At 34.4% G+C, this 23883-nt stretch overlaps 1 protein-coding gene across 1 annotated transcript in view; it reads left to right on the top strand.

Moving 5' to 3' along the window:
* Positions 1–21998, top strand: part of NRK (Nik related kinase) — a 135339-nt gene extending 113341 nt beyond the window's left edge. Inside the window, exons 22-29 of the mRNA XM_059385316.1 lie at positions 1114–1257; positions 3768–3926; positions 8298–8402; positions 10013–10155; positions 10668–10817; positions 13864–14023; positions 17339–17478; positions 18854–21998. Coding sequence (XP_059241299.1) covers positions 1114–1257; positions 3768–3926; positions 8298–8402; positions 10013–10155; positions 10668–10817; positions 13864–14023; positions 17339–17478; positions 18854–18949 — 1097 coding nt within the window. The 3' untranslated portion in view covers positions 18950–21998. The remainder of the gene's footprint in view (positions 1–1113; positions 1258–3767; positions 3927–8297; positions 8403–10012; positions 10156–10667; positions 10818–13863; positions 14024–17338; positions 17479–18853) is intronic.
* The last annotated feature ends 1885 nt before the right edge of the window (positions 21999–23883 follow it).

Raw genomic sequence — 23883 nt, 5'->3', positions numbered from 1 at the left:
TATAGCTATATGATTGAATAACTTAGAAAAAAATATGTTACTATCAAAGTTACTGTATTGTGTCAGATAACAAGAAAGCAGAGTTTACCGCATTATCATTTCAGTCCATCAACTACCCAGAGATCTAATTAATGTCTAATAATTCATTTTTATAACTCATGGTTTTGTATTTTGAAAAATAAAAAAATTGCAGTCAAAATGGACTGTATTTTCCCCTCCCTCTATGATTCCTCTTTGAGAGTAAATGCAATTCCTAAATCTGCAACAAGTCTTTATTTAGAGAGCTGGTAAAGGACAGAATAGAAAAATGAAAGCAGAAACACTTGTCTTTTTTCCTTATATCTTTGAAATACAAATAGTCTCCAAGTAAAAGGAAAACACTGAAGTGCTCTCCATTATATTACTTGGCTACATTTTTCCTATGTCTCAGGTTATGGGGAAAACTCCCACAGTGGTTTGAAGTATATTATAATTTATCTTAATCTTCTACTTCAGCCCTTTCATTCAATCTTTTTAACGGTGTTTATATTTGAATGAATAGAGCCAGCAGACAAAGATCAGAATGTAGGAATTTAGATACATAAAAGTAGGAATTACTTTCACAGGCAGGTACTTTGCAATGTAAGTTTTTTAATATATGCATGAACAGACTCACCCAATTTAAAAATAATTTTCATATAAGTACTGTAAAAGCATTAAGCCCTTAGTTATAATTAAGAATGACGAGTCAACTGAATTGAATTCTTCATATTCACTAGACATCCTTTATGTTTAATGGTAATTTTCAAAAAGGCTGACTGATTTTTATAAAGTTTAGGATTCCGCTAAAGGGTGGTGAGATATTTATAAAGTTCTCCTTTTGAGATGCCTCGCCAGGCACCAGCCAGTAGAAATATTGCCAGAAGTTATTGTCTTCTACATTTTAATGTATTTCAGAGAAATTTGTTTTATTGATAGAGTTCATTGTTACACAGTATGAGGTTAACATTAGCCTAAAGTGATATGTCATTTTTGCATAGACCAGCACACTGTAATTGCAAAAGTGCTAATATAAATTCAATTATAAAAATATAATCTGAACTAATATAGCACCTTCTTTTTATATGCAAACAGGAGTGAATTTGCTGTTGGGAACCCGATCTAATCTGTATCTGATGGACAGAAGTGGAAAGGCAGACATCATTAAACTGATAAAGCGAAGACCATTCCGTCAGATTCAAGTTGTAGAGCCACTCAATTTGCTGATTACCATCTCCGGTTTGTTTAAGAACTAAAATTAGCTAAGTAATTATGTAGATTAATTAGGTTCCAAACTAGGCTAAAGACTTTCTTAGGTAAAAGTATTCATAGGAAAGCACTTTAAATATAACCTTAAATTGGGACACCAAACTTCCCTACTTATGTTTTCTTATCTATTTATAGTTTATTTTTTTATTATGTTCAGTTAACCACTGTATAGTACATCATTAGTTTTTGAGGTAGTGTTAAAAGATTCTTAAGTTACCCATAACACCCAGTGCTCATTGTAACACGTGCCCTCTTTAATGCCCATAACCCTACTACCCCTTCCCTCAACACCCTCCCCCTCTGAAACCCTCAGTTTTTTTCCTGGGGTCCATAGTCTCTCATGGTTCATCTCCTTCTCTGATTTTTCCCCCTTCAGATTTCCCTCCTTTCCCCTATGGTCTTCCGCACTAATGCTTATATTCCACATATGAGTGAAACCATATGATAATTGTCTTACTTTGCTTAACTTACTTCACTTAGCATAACCCCCTCCAGTTCCACCCATGTCGATACAAACGGTGGGTATTCATCCATTCCGATGACTGAGTAATATTCCATTGTATATCCAAACCACATCTTCTTTACCCATTCATCTGTTGAAAGATACCTCGGCTCCTTCCACAATTTGGCTGTTGTGGCCATTGCTGCTATGCACATTGGGTGCATGTGCCCCTTCTTTTCACTATATTTGTATCTTTGGAGTAAATACATTGTAGTACAATTGCTGGGTCATTCTATTTACAGTTTAAACTAACTTCTCACACTCCTTTGGTGTCTGGATATTTGATTGTGATGCACCTCACCTAGGTTATTTGATAAGAGAAAAAAACAAGTCATTTACATCTTTCAGGTCTTTTCTGAGTATCCACTTGCAATTTTACAACTCACAATTTCACCCACCCATGTGCAGATGACCACATCCATCATATACTTTCTTGTAATGTGTTAGAAACAACAAAGAACAAAGTAGACAATAATTGGACAAAAATGAAACTCTGTTGTCCCTGACAACACCATATCATGAGTATCTAGAGACAGGATTAGTAATGAGAATGGATACCCTTCCTCCCACATAGTAATTGAACTTCTTAGTTTTGGTCAGCCAGAACCCGAATCTCTGAATACGAGAGAGCAAATAAACAGATGTTAGTAATAATTGTCATTAGTAAACATTACCTGGTATTAGAAAACATTAGTACTGAAGTCAACTATAGGCAAAAGACAACTGACAAGAGGATAGAAAAGTTAAAAAAAGGTTTAACTGTAGAATAAAATGATGCTAATTTAAAGTTATTTATATGTGTTTGTGTGTTTCCTGTCTATACCTAATAGCTATATGGCACATTAATTAATGATTACATATATACCTAAAAATTATTAACTTTGCTTTAAGTTTTGGTTAGGGGAGAAAATCCTGTATAGATTTGCTAAAGCTTCATGATTTTTTATCATGTTTCATTTTATTCATTTATAATTGTTTGAGGTACACAGATGTAATATTTAGATTTTGAAAACATCTAGGTGGCTTAGAGACTGCACATCTGGATAAGATCTCTTTAATTTTTATCCAGCTTTCTCTAACCCAAATGTGCCCTTTTTAATGCTTAAATTTTTGTCAAATGTGGATTATTTTTGCATCAAATAATACTGAGAACATCAGTGTAGAAAGATACCTAATAGTTTAGAGTGCAAATTTATTCTACCACATAAGATTAGAATGGAAATACACATAGATGTCTGAATTCTAATTTTGCTTTAAAAATGTCATGTAAAAACATATATAAAATTAACCACATAAGTAATAATCTTATTGTTGGGCCTAGAAATTTTGTAACAATAAACTGTAAAAAATGAATACAAAGTCACTAAATATGAAAACAAGTGTGTAATTCAATGGCTTGTTTTTCCTGAAGGAATTGTAAGAATTTGCTGGGGTTTACAATTACGAAATTAGCAACAAAGATAAATGTGATTGAGAAAAAAATAATAAAGCTTTTATTTTTTAAGTGTGATGGAATGAAAGAGCACAAAGAGACCCTTCCCACTAGCCCTGTATTCCTAGCAGTCAATAAATCAGACGTCCGTCTCATACATACGTACTACCAATAACAGCTTCTGGGTCTCCGAATCCCAGAGGGATCATGACTTAGATAAAAGTCAAAGTATAAATGAATGGATGGTAATTCTGTTGCTGTACCATGGCAGTCTTATCCTGTCCCAAAGAAGTATTTTACTTCTCTTCAGACAGGCACATAAGTAGCTGATAGGTATTTTGACTATCTCTTGGAAGTGAGAGGCTTAGAAAGACTTTGCTATCATATTTAAAAACTCTGAAGGGAAAAACCTAGTAGTGTAGTTTTTTCTAAAAGTGTGTTCTACTTTAATGAGAATATTTAGTTAAAGGACCAAATACATTTATTGTTTTGTTTTTCTAATATATGAAAAAAATAGACTGAATAAAAACACTCCATCTTATTTAGGCCATAAGAACAGACTTAGGGTGTATCATTTGACCTGGCTGAGGAACAAGATTTTGAATGATGATCCAGAAAGTAAAAGAAGACAAGAGGAAATGCTAAAGACAGAGGAAGCCTGTAAAGCTATTGATAAGTTGACAGGATGTGAACACTTCAGTGTCCGTAAGTCCCATTTTATGTTTACTATAGCTATATAAAGTTTGCTTTCTTTCAGTTAGTGAAGTACATTATTGTGAGAGGCAAAGTAGATAATGAAAATAATTTGCAACTTCCTATACAAAAATGAGTGAATTTCACTGAAACAATTTCTAGGTCCCCCATGCCACCATCATAGTTGTTGAGAAAATATCGTTTAACTTAAAAAGCTATTGAAGTTTGGTTTACTTTCTCATCTTTCTCCCCTTCCCAGTCACTCTCATCCAGATAAATTGATACTTCTTTCTTGCTTTATATAACTCCAACCATATAAATGTTCTTGATGCATCTTCAATAACCTGCAAGGAGATTCATATGATATTATCTTTCCTTGGAACAGTTGTAAAATAGAATTACATAATCATTCCACTTTCTTAAATTGGAAAATTTATCTTAATAGTGACCAGGAAGCTTTGCAATGAATCTGAAAGAAAATTCTTCTGTGGTCTACTGGCTCTTGCTCCCACTGTCAATATTTATGGGTATAATTGCTATGTATTTTCTGTCTAATTAGTGTTTTTTCTTATGTTCTGTTTACAACCATTCACTATAAAATGAAGTCATAGCTCCATGGTCTCAGAAACTGTCTCTCATTTGTCAACAACTAGAAAGTGGTATTATCCCATTCTATTCTGTTTCTGAAGCAAATCCCCTCTATTATCAGCCTGTGTTTTCTTTCTTCTTTCCTTTTCATTAATTATCCCTTCAGACAGAGCCACTGGCATAGGTAAGAGATAGTTGGAATCATATAATATGAGTTTTAGCAGGTTATTGTTATTCTGACTGATCATTTCTCTTTTGCATATAAGGGCTTTTCCAGAATAGATTTCTGCATCTGTGTATATAAGTAGTCATACACCATTAAAAGGAGAAACGAGAACCCAAACAAACCAGGAATTAAGTACACTACTTTCATCTAGTTTTATGTATCACTGCTCTCCTCCAAATCATATGTATTTGGTAGCCAAAGATGAAAGAGTTCCCCAGATGTTAAACAAGGAGTTTATGGGGGGCGCCTGGGTGGCTCAGTGGGTTGAGCCGCTGCTTTCGGCTGGGGTCATGGTCTCGTGGTCCTGGAATCGAGTCCCGCATCGGGCTCTCTGCTCAGCGGGGAGCCTGCTTCCCTCTCTTTCTCTCTGCCTGCCTCTCTGCCTGCTTGTGATCTCTCTCTGTCAAATAAATAAATAAAATCTTTAAAAAAAAAAAACAAGGAGCTTATGTAGCAGAACTGCCTGTATCTTATTAACTTGTAAATTCTTTTAATTCAGTAAGAGTTTACAAAAATGAATTACAATAATACCTTACAAATCTGTGTTCTTGCTAAGGAGATGGACTAGTTAAGATGTGTTTTCCTGCCCTCCCCACCTCTTATAACAACCAGAAACTTTTGTCTACTGGCAGGTGAAACAATAGCATCTTCATACAGTAAGACAGCCATGTACTCATACTTGCATCGAGTTTTCATAGCCTTTCAAGATCCATAAAAGAATTGATTGACACCAATTACTGCCATGTATTAAAATTATAGGAAATGTTAGTTTAACAGAAAATTTCTTTGCTTGTTGGTGGTTAATTTATCATGCTTCTTTGACCGGCTTGGTGACAGTGTAAAAGAGAAAGATAAAATAACTAGAATCAGAGAGAGAGAATATGAATAAGAGAAGGGGGATAGAAAGAGAAGCCTTATATTTGGTCTCTGATGAAATCTGACTAGAAAGGACAGAAGCAATGTTTCTGCCAAGGAAGAAGGCTTTTGGTACAAAATATAAATCTAGCAAGTAGGCCAACATATTCCATAGGAATCAGAAAGTCTATATGAGAGAAAGCATATACTTCTTATTCTTTTTTTCTCTTTTCTTTTTAAAAAACACCTGCATTGGAATAATTTATATATCAAAAATGTACCCATTTAGAAATGTACAATCAATGGTTTTTAGTATGTTTATGGAGTTGTGTAAACCATTATCATAATCCCATATTCATTATCCCCAAAAGAACCCCCATAGCCATTAGCAATCACTTCACATTCCACCCTTCTTAATATTCACCTTATTCTCCTCACAGTCCTAAATAACCACTGATCTACTTTCCTTGGCTCCATTTTTTTTCTTTTCTGGACAGTTTACTTAAATGGAATCATATATGGTCTTTGTGATAGACTTCTGTCACTTAGTATAACGTTTTCAAGGTTCATGCATGCTATAGCCTGTATCAGTACTTGCTTTTTACTGCTGAATAGTATTGCAGCAGCATTGTTTATGCAATTTTTATATATCCATTGTTTATATATATTTCCTTTCTCTTGGATAGTACTGCCACACTGTTTTTCAAAGTGGCTGTGCTATTTTCCATTGCCATAAGTATGGAGACTCCCATTTACTCTTCATCGTTGCCAACATTTGTAGATGTCTGTCTTTTGATTCTAGGTATCTAAGTGAGTGTGAAGTGGCATCTTATTGTAGTATTGATTTATATTTCCCTGATAGCTAATGTTGTCAACTATGTATATATGCATGTATGTGTCTTCTACCTATCTATCTATCTATCTATCTATCATATTTTTGGTATTGAGTTGTAAGCATTCTATATATTCTGGATCCTAGGAGCTTATCAGATATATGATTTTCAGATATTTTCTCCCATTTCATAGGTTGTCTTTTCATTTTCTTGACAGTGTCGTTTGATACCCCCAAATTTTAGTTTGGATGAAACCCAATTTATATTTTTTTTCCTCTTGCTGCTTATGCTTTTCGTGTCAAATATAAAAATCCATTGCCATGAATATCTATCCCTATATATGCCATGAATATCTACCCCTATGTATGCTTCTCAGAGTTTTATAGTTTTAGATCTTTGACCCGTAGGTCTTTGACCCTTCTGAATTAGTTGCCGTATATGGTGTGAGGTGAGAGGTCCAACTTATTCTTTTGTATGTGAATATTCAGTTGTCCCAGTGCCATTTGTTGAAAAGGGTATTCTTTCCCAACTGAATGATCAGGATATCCACTGACCATAAATGTATGGGTTTATTTGCAAACTCCCAGTTTTAGTCTCTTGATCTATGTATTTATCTTTATCTCAGGACAACACTCTTTTGATTGCTCTAGCTTTTAGTAAATTTTGAATTTGGGAAGTATGAGTCATCCAACTTTGTTTTTCTTTTTTCACAATTATTTTGGCTATTTGGGGCCTCTTCCAATTCCATGTGGATTTTAGGATCCACATTTCCCTTTCTGCATAAGAGGCCATTGGATTTTAATAGCAATTTCATTGAATCCATAAATCATTTTGGGTAATACTCTCCCGTTTTTGAAATACTGACATTTTTCTTATTTTATTTATTTAGTGACTTAAAGCAAAAGTGATTTATTTTTTTCTCCCAAGTCTTTGAGCTGACCAGGGCTCAGCTGAATTTTTTAAATATAGTTGATACCTAATGTTACATTAGTTTCAGGTGTAAAACATAGTGCTTCAAATTCTGTGTTTTATGCTGTGTTCATCACAAATGTAGTTAACATCTGTCGCCATACAACATTATTATAATATCATTTATCATATTCCCTATGTTGTACCTTTCATTTCCATGATTTATTCTTTCCCTAACTGGAGACTTATATCTCCCACTCCCCTTCACCCATTTTGCCCATCCTCCACATGCTTTCCTTCTGGTAACTATTAGTTTGATCTCTGAATTTATAGGTCTGATTCTTTTGTTTGTTTATTCATTTTGCTTTTTAGATTACACATGAAGTCATAAGTATAAGTCTTTCTCAGTGTGACTTATTTCACTTAGCAGAATACCCACTAGGTGGGGCACCTGGGTGACTCAGCCTTTGCCTTCAGCTCAGGTCATAATCCCAGGGTCCTGGGATGGAGCCCAGCATCAGGCTCTCTGCTTAGCAGGAAGCCTGCTTCCTCCTCTCTCTGCCTTCCTCTCTGCCTACTTGTGGTCTCTGTCAAATAAATAAATAAAATCTTAAAAAAAAAACAATACCCTCTAGGTTCATCCATGTATTGGCCTCTTAACAATGTTAAGTCTACCCATCCATTAACAGAGGAAATCTTTCCATTAATTTAAGTCTTCTTTAATTCCCTTCAACAACGTTCTATGGTTTTCAGTGTATAGAGTGCTCTTAAAGGCTAATACATACACTTCATAAGACTAGATAGTCTTGTCACCTTTTGGGGGGCATCAAATTGAAAGTAAATAGCTTTTCTAAAAATATATGATCTGCACTCTTATTTTGTAGTTATGATATTTTTCATTACTAACACAAATACTACAGTGTTCTTGTTAACTCTGTGGCATTGTTACTTCTCTGTATTTTATCATTGTAGTTCAGCATGAAGAAACAACATATATTGCAATTGCTTTGAAATCATCAATTCACCTTTATGCTTGGGCACCAAAGTCCTTCGATGAAAGCACTGCTATTAAAGTAAGTGGTCTCCTCCTTCTTTGGATCATATGGTTTTCTTTTGAGAAATTGTAAACAGAGCAATATTTTGAAATATAGTAGCAAAAATGTATACCATTCTTCTACAGTTAATGTAATGTGACTATACCATGTCAATAATTATCATTTAACCCTTTATTAGATAATTCACAGGCACCACAGCAAGGGAGAATGTGAGGGAAATCCTTGATCCCTCCCCTTAAAGGACCTCCCTACCAGCTTCTCACTCCCAATTCCCGTAGTCAACGTGAAGACCTTCTCTTCTAGAGCCCCAAACACAGCCTTTTGGTGCCATCCCAATGACTGGAAGCTAGAAAGTCCCTGTTCTCTCTTAGTGGGGGGTGGAGAGCAGAGGGAAGGTAAGGAAAGGTGTGGCAATGGTAGAAGGGGGATCCCCATTGGAAGAGGAATGAGGGAAGAGGAAGACTTTGCTCTAATTACCAGGGCTACAATAGATGGGGGTGGGGAGGAAAGGGAAGGGCGGGTCTATATTTCTTCCAAGCTGGAACTCTAAACACATTTCTCTCCAGAACTATTACAAGGAATGGTGGTTAGGCTTATTTGGATTACCAGTAATATTTCCACCTTTATTATGGTTTAACTGAACTTCTATGGATCAGCCTCTTAAGGTAACCAGTTGGTGTCCCTAACAGTTAAGTTGCTAATGACTTTTTAATCTCATCTCATAAGCTGGGGATTCTTTTTATCTTTATTATTTTTAATAATACTCCAGAATTCTATGTCAATAGGATTATTTTGTGTTTATTCCATAACAGTGAGGACTGATTAATGAACTGGGAGCATTATATAGAGTCCAGTAACCCCTAATCTGGAGTGTACATCAAAATCATTTGGAGCATTTGTTAAAAGTTTAGATGTCAGACCCAACCTCAGGCTGAATTAGTAGGTCTGGAGTGTGGCCTGGGAATCTATATTTTTAGCAAATGTTCCAGTTGGCTTTGAACTAGTTGGTCCATGGACAAGTTTTTACAAAGCACTGATTAAGGACACGTCACGATAGACTCCAGCAAGGTATTTGTGATATATTTTTGTATCTTAGATCAAGGTCTGCTTACATGCTATATTTTGCAGCCAAAACATCACATGTATGCAATAAAGATGGACTAATTTTTATGACTACCCTTCTATGTCTATTTGTACAATAAATATGTTCATTTGTAAATAGCACAGACTATAATATACACAATCTGTGTCTGACACAAATTATATCTCTGATCTGATCTCCCTAAATTGGGCCTTGGATCAGCTCTCCGTATTTGGATATGGGTTTGTTCTTGGCTGTCTGCTGATTGGTCAGAGCTGCCTGATATGGAGCTGGAAAATATAGAAGATAAGTACAACAGTCTGTCTAGATTGATATACAGTTTCTGGTCTAAGTCCTCCTTCCAGTTCTTGAATCTCACCTCATGTCTACAATATGGTGAATCCTGGGATGTCCAGTCCTCTACAGTGACCTGAACTTGGCAATGAATCCTGTTTGGCTTTTTGTTTCTTTGGACTAGGAACCATAGGAGCCTAGAGTACATCCAGTCTATGGTAGGTTAACATGTCTGGCCTTTTTCATTCCCTACCAAGTATGCATTGATCAATCAGCAGACTCTGAAGGAGACTACATGTCCTATGAAGCCTATATACGAATACTGGCAAAAATACAGGCAGCTGATCCAGCGAACCGGTTTAAGAGACCAGATGAGCTCCTTCATTTGCTGAAGCTCAAGGCAAGGAATTTAAAGACAACAAACAGAGTGATGAGCCATACAAGGTTCTTATGATCATTGGAGATCTGGCCTCTGAAGGGAAACTCAAAATTTAGAACCTGAATATAATTATGTTCTTTTTTTTAAGACTGTATTTATTTATTTGACAGAGAGAGACACAACAAGAGAGGGAACACAAGCAGGGGGAGTGGGAGAGGGAGAAGCAGGCTCCCCACTGAGCAAGGAGCCTGATGTGGGCCTCAATCCCAGGATCCTGGGATCATGACCTGAGCCAAAGGCAGATGCTTAACAACTGAGCCACCCAAGCACCCTATAGAACCTGAATATAATTATGTTCTTGTGGTAGTAACAGAACTAAGAAAAAGTTATAATACATAGTCTAAATATATTATGTAATTTAAAGAATCAACCAGGGTTTTATAAACCTGTTAAACAAAAGAGCAGGGGGAAGTTTTGCCTTAGTCAGAGTGTCATTTTTGGCCTTTTGGCCATATTTGGTTTTATATCTACAGGTGTTTCCAACAGCTGGTCATAAGCCAGTGACAGTTGACCTGGCTATTGGTACTGAAAAAAGACTAAAGATTTTCTTCAGCTCAGCAGATGGATATCACATCATTGATGCAGAATCTGAGGTTATGTCTGATGTGACTCTGCCAAATAACGTAAGATTCCTAGAAATTATTGTACACCATGATTTGAGTTTTTCCTATTGTCAAAACTCTTAAAGGTTTAAAAGTATGATTATTAACATCTGTACTGGAACTGAAACCTAAAAGGTAAGTATAGAGTGTCAGAAAGTAGCAAGGGATAAGCAGAAATGACTGATGGTTTCTTAGTCCACACGGCTGAGTCTATTCTTCAGATAGATTTTGTTTGTCTGGCACAGTTTTTTTGTTTGTTTTTAAATGAATTGAGTCTACACCTAAAAATCTGGACTTCCGTTGATGAAACAAAAGAGCTGATAACATCTGACTGTTATTACAATCTGGCCATTATCAACTGGAAATGATTCATGCCTACCCCCTTTTATTTAATTTTTTTTTATGCCTGCCCTCTTTTGGATGGACTATATACTACCCATTGCGTATCCATTCACCTTTATATATTTATAATAACCAGTCTTAGATGAGTTGGTTTGCAATCTTTCAGTCTTTCTGCACCCTATAATACATAAACAGATTCTTTAAAAATTACACCAGTATTGTAGCATTATCATCCTCCTTCTTTATCCATATTGTAGAACTTTAACCATGATATATAGCAAATTATCATAAAGTGTTCTCTTATAGTATCAATTATGGTTATACTTTCTGATCAAGGGATTCAGCATTTTAAAAGCTAACGCATTTCAGCTTTTAACTCTTAAATGATTATAAATAATAACTCTATGGCACAATATCTAAAATATGGATAATTATAAAAATAGTATATATATCATTTATATAGAGTTCAAACATAATACCCCATATACACATGCACCATACAAAATATAATTCTACTGTGTCTCAGATTTGATGGTAGCAATGATGTTTGTTTTATGGAAAATGATGTTTAAAAGAAAGGGCTGAACCAACAAACCCCTCTTCATCCTTTTTTAATTCCCCAGTTGGTTGACAACTAAAATTTCAGGAGTTTAGCATTATATAAAGTTAAGAAGAAAACTTTTAAGTACTTTAAATCACTGTAGTAATGTGATATTTTGCATAGCTTTCAGATTGTCTCATAAATCTCTAACAAATTCCATAGAGCAATTGTCAAACAATTAGTGGAAACATTAAAAAAATTTTGGTCATATTAACAATACAATTAACTCATAATTCAGTTGCCATCTATGAGCATATAGAAATCACCCTGTTTATAATGTAGAAAATGTTTAACTGAGCCCAGCCAAAGCTGCTTAGATATGAGTTCAGATTAATATTAATATAAATATTATAGTACTTTTCAGTTGGAGTGTTTCATAGCTTCCTGCATCTTGTTTTTTTAATGTAATGGCCAATAACCTTTGTTTTGAAGCTAGTTCCATATTAAACATTGCAATATCGGTCCAAGTTTATACTTATTTGAAACATCACTCAAGAAAATTACACTCTGTGTTCCACTTGATTACCAAGCAAGGAGAATTATTTCCTTTTGAAGCAATCAGTTCATTATCACAGAAGCAAGAATGAGAGGTTGGTTTTTTAAAAAAATATATTTTCTGACCTAATTAGGATTACTTAAATATATTCAAAAATAATATTTTTAGCTAAATGCTCTAGTGTCCTGACCCATTAAAAGAGAAAGAGCTCTAATAAAAGGGAGGGAAGTGTCTTCTGAAACAGAATGTACTAAAAATTATATTTTTCAAAGAGTGCCATATTACAAAACCTGTAATGTTATAAGGGAGCCAACCTATAATGCTACAAGGGAGCCATGTGTGCTAAAGAATATCTGGTTACTGCTGGAATCATCTGAGAAACAAGGAATTACCTCTGGGGCTTTCTGGATTTGCAGCAGTCCAGCTTTATTCTAAACAGATTCTTTTTGAGGCCATCTTTTTCTTGCAATTTCTTTTTCTCTCTTCCTTCGAATCTTTTCTGATTCAATTGCTCATGCAAGTGCCCAGGGAACGTATTAAAATTGCTTTTTGCCTCTGGATCCCCATTTTAGTTTTAAGGATTGTTGTTGCTGAGACATGGCCTCAAGCACTTGGCCTGAGTACGCTGGGTTTGGCAAGTATAGTTTCTGACCTTTTTTTCTTGTAACTTGCTAATTTAGAGAAATAATAAAGGAATGTAATTGTTAATTTCTCAGGGAAATACTATTGATATAGCAATTTCTGTAGCTTAAGTAAATTTTGTCACATTGTTTTATACATCATAAAATTTACAAATTCTTATATATTTCTTAGTATTTGATATTATGTTACCTAATACAGCTCTGTATTTATATATTGAAGCCATTTAGTGATTTATAAATTAGATTAAAAAGCCTGCATTTTTGTGAAGGGAGAATGACTGTTATATTTTAAAGTTGCCCCTAATAAACATTTTAAGCTCAAGCTATTTTTTTAAAGATTTTATTTATTTATTTGACAGAGAGAGAGAAAGCACAAGTAGGCAGTCGGCAGGCAGAGGGAGAGGGAGAAGCAGGCTCCCCGCTGATCGGGGAGCCAGATGTGGGACTCGATCCTAGGATCCCGGGATCATGACCTGAGTGGAAGGCAGCCGCTTAACCAACTGAGCCATCCAGGCGCCCCAAGCTCAGGCTATTTTTAAGTTAATTTTCTATTTTTGATTTAAATGAATTGGGTAACCAATGCTTGTGTATTTGTTAGTTGGTTCGCATATTCATTGCTGAATTATTCATTAATGTGCTGAAATGAATCTGAAGTCCCACTCTGTAACAAGTAACGTTTCTTCTATCATTATACACATTTTGTTAAATTTCAACAAATTTTTCTCTGTTGGAAATGTATCTCTGTTTTATTCAAACAAAGTTTTCTCTTAAATATAAAGGACACTATTAATCAGTAATGCCTTAATGACCTAGGAAAAAGCTCTTTTCAAGTGTTGATAACATGTTATTTAATATTAATATAGAAGTTTCTTTTCCTCCCTGCACTTCAAACTCTTTTTTGGTCTTTATTGCTCAGCCAAGCTGCTTCAGTTAAAGTAGTAGTAATAAAATGTTGGACATACAAATCTTTATGAAACATAATTCCAGCCCCTGGAAATCATTATACCACAGAATATCATCATTTTACCTGATTCCTTGGGAATTGGCATGATGCTCACTTTCAATGCTGAAGCCCTTTCTATGGAAGCAAATGAACAACTCTTCAAGAAGATCCTTGAAGTATGGAAAGACATACCATCTTCAGTAGGTATGTACAAAAGTTTTTCTCTTTTATATGATCTCAGAGAAAGTTCTGTTTTCTGAAATATCATATTTTCTCAAGGTTAATTAATCAGCTTAATTTAGGATACTGTATACTTATGCCCTTAGTAAGGTGTGTATGTCCACCATATGTTTAACAAACTCACAAAGCTACCACAAAGAGATTAATTTTGACTGTCTTAGTTGTTCATGTGAAATAGTAATATAATTAAACTAGGGAAGGAATTCCTTTCCACAATAATTTGTAATTTTATTTTAACTCCCTTTGCTTACACATTTTATGCAGATGTTGGAAATGCTCCTCACCCTGATCTTTGGGGTTTACCTTTATCTTAGGAGACTGCCAAATAATCATAAAAGAAGAGCAGAATATTTCTATTTCACATAGTAAATAGTGTTTTATTTAGAGAGTGATAATCCTGTGAAGAATAAAATACAAACTAAGTATGTGACATTTTGGTTGTCACTAGGATTTCATCATTCTTCATTTACAAAAGAGATAAATATGACTGTCTGCAATAGCTATTAGGTACTATCCAGATGGCAACATAAAGAAATAAAGAAAACTGCCTTTCATCTTCATCATGCCAGGACATTTTTTTTTTCTTCTTGATGAATGCAGGACTGCTGATCTGGAAAAGATGAATAACTTGAGACCTTGTGTATGTCTCTGAGGCTTGGTGACTATAAAGGTGATTCTAGACAAAGAGTAGAATGCATATGAAGAGTACAATTATTAGGGAGAGTAGAATGATTTGATGGAGGAAAAATGTTCCTGAAAAGAAGAGGGGATTAATGAAGCAAAAAAGAAAAAGGGGGAAAGAAAAGTAAAGGGAAGGAAAGAGAAATAGAGGGAAAGGCAGTTTGTTTCTTAAGGACCCAAAAGCTTCTGAAATCTTTATGAAATGGCTAAATGTGTTCCCCAGGCAGCTTTAAAGACCAGTTTGAAATGCTTTTTTTTTTTTAAAGATTTTATTTATTTATTTGACAGAGAGAAATCACAAGTAGATGGAGAGGCAGGCAGAGAGAGAGAGAGAGGGAAGCAGGCTCCCTGCTGAGCAGAGAGCCCGATGTGGGACTCGATCCCAGGACCCTGAGATCATGACCTGAGCCGAAGGCAGCGGCTTAACCCACTGAGCCACCCAGGCGCCCCTGAAATGCTTTTTAATGAACATTTTTTTCATTATGAGATGATGACACTTTACATTGCATCTGCAGAATCCTTTCTTTTTGCACTTACAGTGTTAACAATGTCCTGAAAACCTCCTCCAATTTCTTCAAACAGGGAAGAACTCCCAAGGGCTTAAAACCATTTTAAAATAAAAACCATTTTATATAAGCATATAATAAATGCTTATAACTGACAGAAAAAGAAACTGAAGATAACAAATCTTGTTACAGTGGTATTTTGTGATCAGTATGTTAATCAGAAATTGAAATAAAGAAATTCAGTTCAAATGGGAAACTGAGCAAACCTCTATGTTTATGCCACTAGACACTCATAGGAATCAAAGAGGTCTTAAAATGTCATCTGGTAAGCTCTTGTCCTTAGGCAGAACAATTTCTGACCTAAAACAAAAAGCTATTTTAAGTTGAAAGGATTTAAAACACATCTCTCTCTATGTAAATAAATTATAGCACTATAGGAATGTGATATTTTGGTTTGTGTATTAAGGATATTTTGAGAATATACTAAGGACTGTAGTATAACATTTATATTAAGGAAATCAATTCCCCTTTCTGTCTAAAAACAACTGCTTTGCTATTTAAAACTAACCTAGATCCAGATTTCCCCAATCTAAAATTTATATTTCTTGAGATATAATAGATATTTTCAATAATAAGATCATTGCTTTGTAATTTCAAACAAATATATAGAAGCATAGCAATCACAGCAGGTGTCACTAAGCATTCTCATTCCAAATCATTGGATCCCACTTCATAAGCAAGCTAACTCAGTCGCTAGGTTAAATGGCAAATTAATGTTTTTTAGAATTAAAGTAGAAATTATGTGTTGTCATATGAACAGTGTGTTTGGACTCAGCAGGTATTAAATTTATAATTTTTTGGTCTGTGTGGTTGTTGACAAAATACCAATTTTAATGAACTATTCACATAGGTGATAAAAATAAGTGAAACCATATGTTAATTGACTTTCTTTGTTTGACTTACTTCACTCAGCATAATCTCCTCCAATCCCATCCATGTTGATGCAAAATTTGGGGGAATGGGTGAGCCTGGTGATGAATATTAAGGAGGGCATGGATTGCATGGAGCACTGAGTGTTATATGCAAAAAAGGAACCACGGAACTCTACATCAAGAACGATGTACTGTGTGGTGACTAACATAACACAATAAAAAATATTGATATTATTTTAAATAGAAGATTGAATTTATTTATGGAAATTTACTTTCCTATGAGGTATAGGAAAAAAAATCAACTTAAAAGCTAAGCATTTAATGATAATACTGCTCCCTGTGTCAGAAAATACCTCACAGAATCAGCGGAGTATGTGGTTATTTACATAATTAGGTTTTCTACTTTAAGGCAATTGTCATTTTTTTTAATTGAAGCATAGTTGACATACAATGGCATATTAGTTTCAAATACACAACATGGTGATATTATAATTCTATGCACTATTCAGTGCTCACTATGATAAGTGTAGTCACAATTGTCAACATCCATTTGTCATAATCTTTATTGTTACCACATAGGTGACACAAGGTCCAAAAGTTAAAACCTTAATAAAATTTTCTGAGTCAGACTCAGCCTAAACAGTATCAAATTAGGTTTAGTTATGCTTATAATGGGGTCATTCATTGACTTGAATTAGAGTTGCTAAAGTCATTATCTGAACAAGTCATTTTTAACAGTTTTAATTTTGAAGTTAGTAGGGTTTTTATGTATGTCACTTGAGCACAAATAAAAGCCCTTATGAAATGCTTTACCTCAACTAAACTGGAAAATAAATGGCTGTTAGTGGATTTTACTTTCTACACACAGGGTAAAATTAATGGTTATCTTTTCCTGTGGTGTTAGGGAATAGGAATATAAAAACACATTAAGATCCAGTTATTCACTGTTGGTCACAATTTTAACAGTGGATAGCTTGCTTGAATACCACTGCTGAAAAGCATAATGGTGAAATGATTAACTGTAGAAGGAGGAAAATCAGAATGTGTTTACCTGCACTGTAATAATGAGCATCTTAATAGTCAAATGTTGACTGTGGTTATAATTTGCTATTACTAATAGAAAAAATTGTATTTTTCTGATTTTTACATTTTTCCTGTAGCTGTTGAGTGTACACAGCGAACCACAGGATGGGGCCAAAGGGCCATTGAAGTCCGCTCTTTGCAGTCAAGAGTTCTGGAAAGTGAACTGAAGCGCAGGTCAATTAAGAAACTGAGATTTCTGTGTATCCGAGGTGATAAGGTATTGTTTATATCTTCCAGTTAAAGCAAAAATAAAGCAGGCAATGAAAATTAAGTAAGAAAATCCTTCTCCTAAAAAAAAAAGAAAGAAAATCCTTTTCCTTCTGGCCATAAATATATTTGTGGTATAATTCCCAAATTGGCAAACTATTGATAAAAACAAGTTTTCATTTTGCAGTAGAATATCCCATTTTACAGGAAATAAAAATAAATTGAAATTTGTCAATTATTTGTGTAATGTGATCAGTTTCAACAATCAATTCAGATAGTTTCAATGGAAAATATGCTTTGTATGAAATCATTACAGTCTCTACATACAATGAGAAATAATAGCATGAAAAAATAATGCTAATAAAACTAGGAAACATCCACATTTTGAAATGATTGCAGAGGATTCAAACTAACACCAAAACAAGCAAGGTAAAGCATTGTGCATGAAGAAAAGTACTCGTTTGCAGTATGAAGGAATATAATGGGAAGAACCAGTGTTCAAGGTCAGATAGACTTAGCATGCAGTCCCAACTCTGTCACCTAGCGAGGTGTAAGAACCTGGAAATTTGATTAATCTTCTTGAGTTATAGTTCCTTCATCTCCAAAATGAAAATATTAATAACTCCTCTGGTAATAATTTTGAAAATTAATGATAATGTATACATAGTGAGCTTCTCACAGATTGCCTGGCACATAAAATGTGTTAAGTCAAGGGTAGCTAGTGTTATCATTGCTATCATCATCAGTATCAAAACCCTTCCAAGTATATTCATTGTGGATGTGGAAAACCTTACTCCTGAAAAGAAGACCTCTGTTTGCTATTTATGTTCATGCTCTGTTTTAATTTTCTTTAAGGCACAGACCATATTCATAAGACATGTTCCTCTCTAAGCTGGTTAGTTTAACTCAATATCATTCTATTGATGTCAGCCCATTTCACTGAAATAGAAAATCTCTCACCAAGTAGGAAATTTCAGTGGCCTCTTAAATACCAGCAACAATGGTAAACAACATCAAATAATTTAATCATTTCCTTATACTAAAAGAAAAAGTAAAGCCAACTTGAGTTTTAAACCAAATGGAATCCTTAAACAAAACTAATCAAGAATGTCCGCAGATGAGTGCCACACCAAAACTTAATTTTATTTAAACCATATGAAGTACCATTCAATAGAATATGGTATGATTGTTTTTTTAATATATAATTTAGATTTCATACCAATTTAAAGTCTTGTTCTTTCAGTAAATCCTGTTCAGTAAACAGTATGGCTTAATATTTTAATTTGTTAATGTGGAATAATTTCTAATTATAGTTCTATCTGTCATGTATCAGGTTACAAGATATTAAATATTTACTGATGGTGTCTTTTTTTCTCTTTTTAAAGCTATTCTTTACCTCTACCCTGCGTAATCGCCACAGCCGGGTTTACTTCATGACCCTTGGAAAACTTGAAGAGCTCCAAAGCAATTATGGTGTTTAAAAGGTTCCAATGATATATTACAACATTTACAAACATCATAAATATGCAATTTACATCTTAAAATTTCTGAGATTAAATAAACATTCAGTTTTATTGTTAGGGAAAAATTAAATCAGATACTTTACTTTTAATGTAGCACAAAATAGTTCTAATGAGAAATGCATCTTTATATATAAAATTAACTATAGCAAGCTCTATGTACTCCAATGGTGTACGATATCTTTTGCACAAACTTTGTAACTTTTGTTACTGTGAATTCAAATATTACTCTTTGGACAGTTTGGACAGTATCTACATTCAGATTTTTCTACATGGAGTAAAGAAACTTGTAATGACTTAGGTTCCAAATAGCTTTCAAAATAACTGGCCCTGAGTGAGGTTTTTCAGAAAAAAATAAAAATGATCACAAACAATATGCACATTTGTAAAGTCATATAAAGAACCAAAGTTTAGATTATTAAATGAAAATAATAAGGACTATGCTATAAACCAGACTAAGGCTAAACAACCTGCATGCCTGGAGAAAACTGCAGTGATAAACGGGAAAAGGCCACCCATTCTTACTGTTCTTTGTCAGTTAAACTCCCAGTCCATGACCAGTTGTGCTTTTTCATTACCATGTTAAGCTGGTTTCCTCCTGATAAGGAGGAAGAAACTCTTAGATGCTTGATTTTCCTCACAAGCCCTGAAGATGTGCAATCGCTGTTAAAAAAAACAAAAAAACAAAACCAACACCAAATAATAACCCTCGCAACCCTGAATACAGGACTGAATTCCTATACACATGTACTGTACAAAGAGTTTTTTAAAATACGTTAAAGTAGGTGTCAAATTCTAACCCCCAAAGACAGATTGGTTGATTTATCAAAATTTTTATTTGGCCAACAGTGGGACCATCAGACAATGTAGGATATTTTCCCCAACCTAGATTAAACCATATAAAAGTTTCCCCCAGTTATAAAGAAAAAGAACAAAATGTAACCACAAAAACCCTGGCTGCTAATACTTATGTTTTTCCTATTTCTATTTCTGTAAAATCAGAAATTAATCTAAAAGTGATAAATCTACATACTGAAACTTAATGTTTAGGTAAAGAAAGAAAAGAAATGAAAAGAAAAAAAAGAAGAAAGATTTTGAAAAAAAGTATAACTTTCATCAAATTTAGAGTAGTGAAAACCATGCTAATCCATCACCCAATATGTTATAGATGCCATAGATAGGTGGTGACTGCTACCTGGTGAAAAGCATAATTTCTGCAATATCCATCCTCAATAGCATGGTTAGTTCTGGGGCAATAGAGAAGCAACAGAACTACCGCAAAGTATACCTCAGTATAATTCCTCTAGTTCTGCTTCATAAGTATGAAGGCAGGCTAGTGGGATAATAATTTTCAAACTACCTGGTTAACCAAAATACAAAAGCAGCTGACTGTGTGTGATTTCAAGATAGCACATTATTTCTTGACACCTTGGTGCCAAGAATGACGATTTGGATTTTCCTAACAACTTATGTCAAGAGTATAGTCTCTCAAATGAGAATTTAGGAGAACCTAAATCCATGAAAGAAAGAAATAAATGTGATTCACATTTCTGTTACTGTGACACAATAATGTGATCCTAAAACTGGCTTATCCTTGAGTGTTTACAACTCGAATGATTTTTTAAATGCAGTAGTTTAAAGAGAAAACAAACATTTATGTCAAATTATTTCCTTAGAAGTAGTATTCATTACTATAAATTTGTACACCAATAAGCCATGGGGAACTTTGTGCAAGTACCTCATTGCTGAGCAAATGGAGCTTGCTATGTTTGAATTTCAGAAAATTTTCTCATTTAAGTAGTGTGTAGAATCAAGTTTTTTAAGAATACATTTTTTTCTTCATAATATTTACTTAAAGTTAAGATTAAAAGATAAGTTTTATCTTAAAGTCATATTTTTAAGGCAGTAAGTCAGTAAACTATTTTAGGAAGCCAACTCCCATTGTGCTTTGTGGCTGTTATTCTAGTAAACAGAGACCAGTGTGAACTGAATCTACAGAGATGTCCCAAAGTAAACAAACAAGAAAAATTGCAGATGTGTAACTGAACTTTAAAGTATGGGGTGTTAATGAAGAAAGGAGGCTGGGCACATATCATGAAGGGAGATTGAAATCTGGAGTAGCTCAATAGAAAGGATTGAAAATATTTAAAGTGGTTCATGAGTAATGAATATTCCCAATTTTGCTGTTACTTTATCTGGATTTTTTATATTCTTTGCCAGCTGAAACAAGAAAGTGAAGAGATAATTAAATTTTATAGTCAGTGCACAATAATAGAAGAAATTACGTCTATACCTCACTTTGTAGATGAGTACGTGGAAGCCCCAGCTCTTTACAGAAGCAATGAAGGGGGACTCCTGCCCAACCAATTCCCCAGCTGTATGATTGAAACATGAAAGTTCTAGCAAGTTGTGAGTAGCACTGAGACAGAACACAGTTTTATTTTAGTGTACTTTAGTTTTTACACTAATGCCCTTGTTCAGAATAAAAGGCACTGTTCAAAATATTTGAAAACTAGAAAATGAATATGAGAAGAGTTGACAAGAAAAGCTCTGAGTGATTAGGTCTGTTGAAGTAAGCTAAGAGCCCCAGAGGAAATAGTAAGAAAGGATAATCATTTAGATAGTAAAATAGGAAAAGCAGAAATTATACATGGGCACATACACACATGTACACATACATTCATACACACAAACCATTAGAATGCATAATCTTTAATATGTTTAGTGCTACCAGTATCTAGAGAAAATGACCACGAGGTATTTTCTGTGAAAACTACTTTAATTGAAACAGTATTCATAAAACTAGGAATAATGCCACATGCATTCAACGGGATCTTTTAAATATCTTCAATTCTTTTTTAAAAATGTACCTATTTAAATCAATTTGTATTCAGGCTGTGCTTTAACTTTAAAAATTATTGAAATAATCTTTGAGACTGTTAATTGTTTCATTAGAAAATCTGCAATGAACCGTTGTTCAACCTCAAAAATAAACATTTTTTTAAAATTATTGAATGATATCATTATTTGAAATACTTTTGTCAATGCATCAGAATTCAGATTTGTTCAGGGACTCTATATTTCTTTAAAGTATGTAATAAGGCACTGATTGGAGGATGTTAGGGGTTTTACTTGTTGTTCCATTAGGAATGCTGGCTAAGGAGGGCTATATTGATATGACTCAAATTTTTCTAGGTACAATTGTGGAATGAGAAACCAATTCATTTTCCTCAAAATGTGTGGGACTTTACAGAGACAAACAGCATTACACAGCATAGGTAAAACCCAAGGAAATTTTTATCTGGCCCCCTTCCCCTCCCATCCCAGTGTCTTGAAGTCCAGTGGAGAAGTAAGAGGAGAAAACTTTTATATAAAGAGAGAAGTAAAAGATTCATAGTTTTGGGGCACCTGGGTGGTTCAGTGGATTAAGCCTCTGCTTTTGGCTCAGATCATGGTCTCAGGGACCTGGGATTGAACCCCTCATGGAGCTCTCTGCTCAGCAGGGAGCCTGCATCCCCCTCTCTCTCTGCCTACCTCTCTGCCTACTTGTGATCTCTCTGTCAAATAAATAAAATCTTTTTAAAAAAGATTGATAGTATCTTAGCATTCAAGAAAGTGTTTAGTGCAGACTGATTTTGGAAAATGGAAAATGGATTAATTATGGCAGGTTGTCAAGGAGGTAAGAGGAATGACACTTCTTTCAGCAGATCACAGAAGCATTAGAATAATGGTCTCATGAGTATTTTATTGTCTTAGAACATTCCAGAGAAAAGTTTATCAAGCTTTTCCATTAGGGCCAGCTGGGTGTGGTGCTAATTTGTCAAGTGTGTCAAGTCATCCACGAGTTGGGTTACCTGGACATGATAAGCTCATCCAGGGTTTCAGAGTCTAAATTCAAAGTGCTTCTTTGATCAAACTAACCATTCAGCTTAATACATCGTGCCCACATGGAGGACATTAGGAGAAGGAAAGGAAATGTGAATTGGGAGACAAAGCATGAGAGACTATGGAGTCTAAGAAACAAACTAAGGGTTTCGAAAGGGAAGAGGTTGGGGGATGGTGGGTATTAAGGATGGCACATATTACATGCAGCACTGGGTGTAGTGCATAAATAATAAACCTTGGAACACTGAAAAAAAATTAAAAAATATATAGTGCCCACAGGCTTCAATTATTTTAAGGGGCAGTGAGCCAGGGAATAAAAATATCATCACAGATTGGAATTAGAATGGGTAGGGGGACAACCCCAGGCTGAAAGAGGGCATTATCATAGGAACACTTTACCAAAGCATAGGGATAGAGTAGGCCATGAGTAGAAGTTGCTATTAATAACTTTATCATTCTCAAATGGACCAGTGGGTTTACAGGCTCCAAGACTGCAAATCTATTAACCGAACCTTTTCCAACATTATGATTTCCAGTATAATAGCACCTTTTTATTTATAGAGACTTTGGACATCACTTAAGAATACTCTGGCTCCTGAAGGTAATAAAGGCATTGAGTATAGCTACTCTTTAATTCCAAAAATTGAGAAGAAGGTAGCTAATGAATTAAAGGCCAATCATTTTTCAGAAAACATTGTCATATGTCATGTTTTATGTTTTTCATAACCATTTCAACAGATTAAAAATAGTTCCTGAAGGAGCAAAATTTATTCTATATAGACTTTTATTTTTAGAAGCTAGTACACACCCTACTTTGTAGATGAATACAAAATCAGGTTGGGGATTAACTTTTTCTAAATGCTTTGCCACCCTATATGTCAAATTGCCTTGTTTGGTGCTTAGCATACAGCAAAGACATAAAAACATGAGTTGAAAAGGAAAAGGGGATATTTGAACCTGAAATGAAACAAAGAATAAGTCAAAATAAAATTTAAAGTGTTTTCTCAAGT

The sequence above is a fragment of the Mustela nigripes genome, chromosome X (assembly GCF_022355385.1).
Source record: "Mustela nigripes isolate SB6536 chromosome X, MUSNIG.SB6536, whole genome shotgun sequence".
NCBI lineage: Eukaryota > Metazoa > Chordata > Mammalia > Carnivora > Mustelidae > Mustela > Mustela nigripes.
Note: the sequence above shows the minus strand (reverse complement) of the source record. Positions and strands in the feature narration are given on the sequence as shown.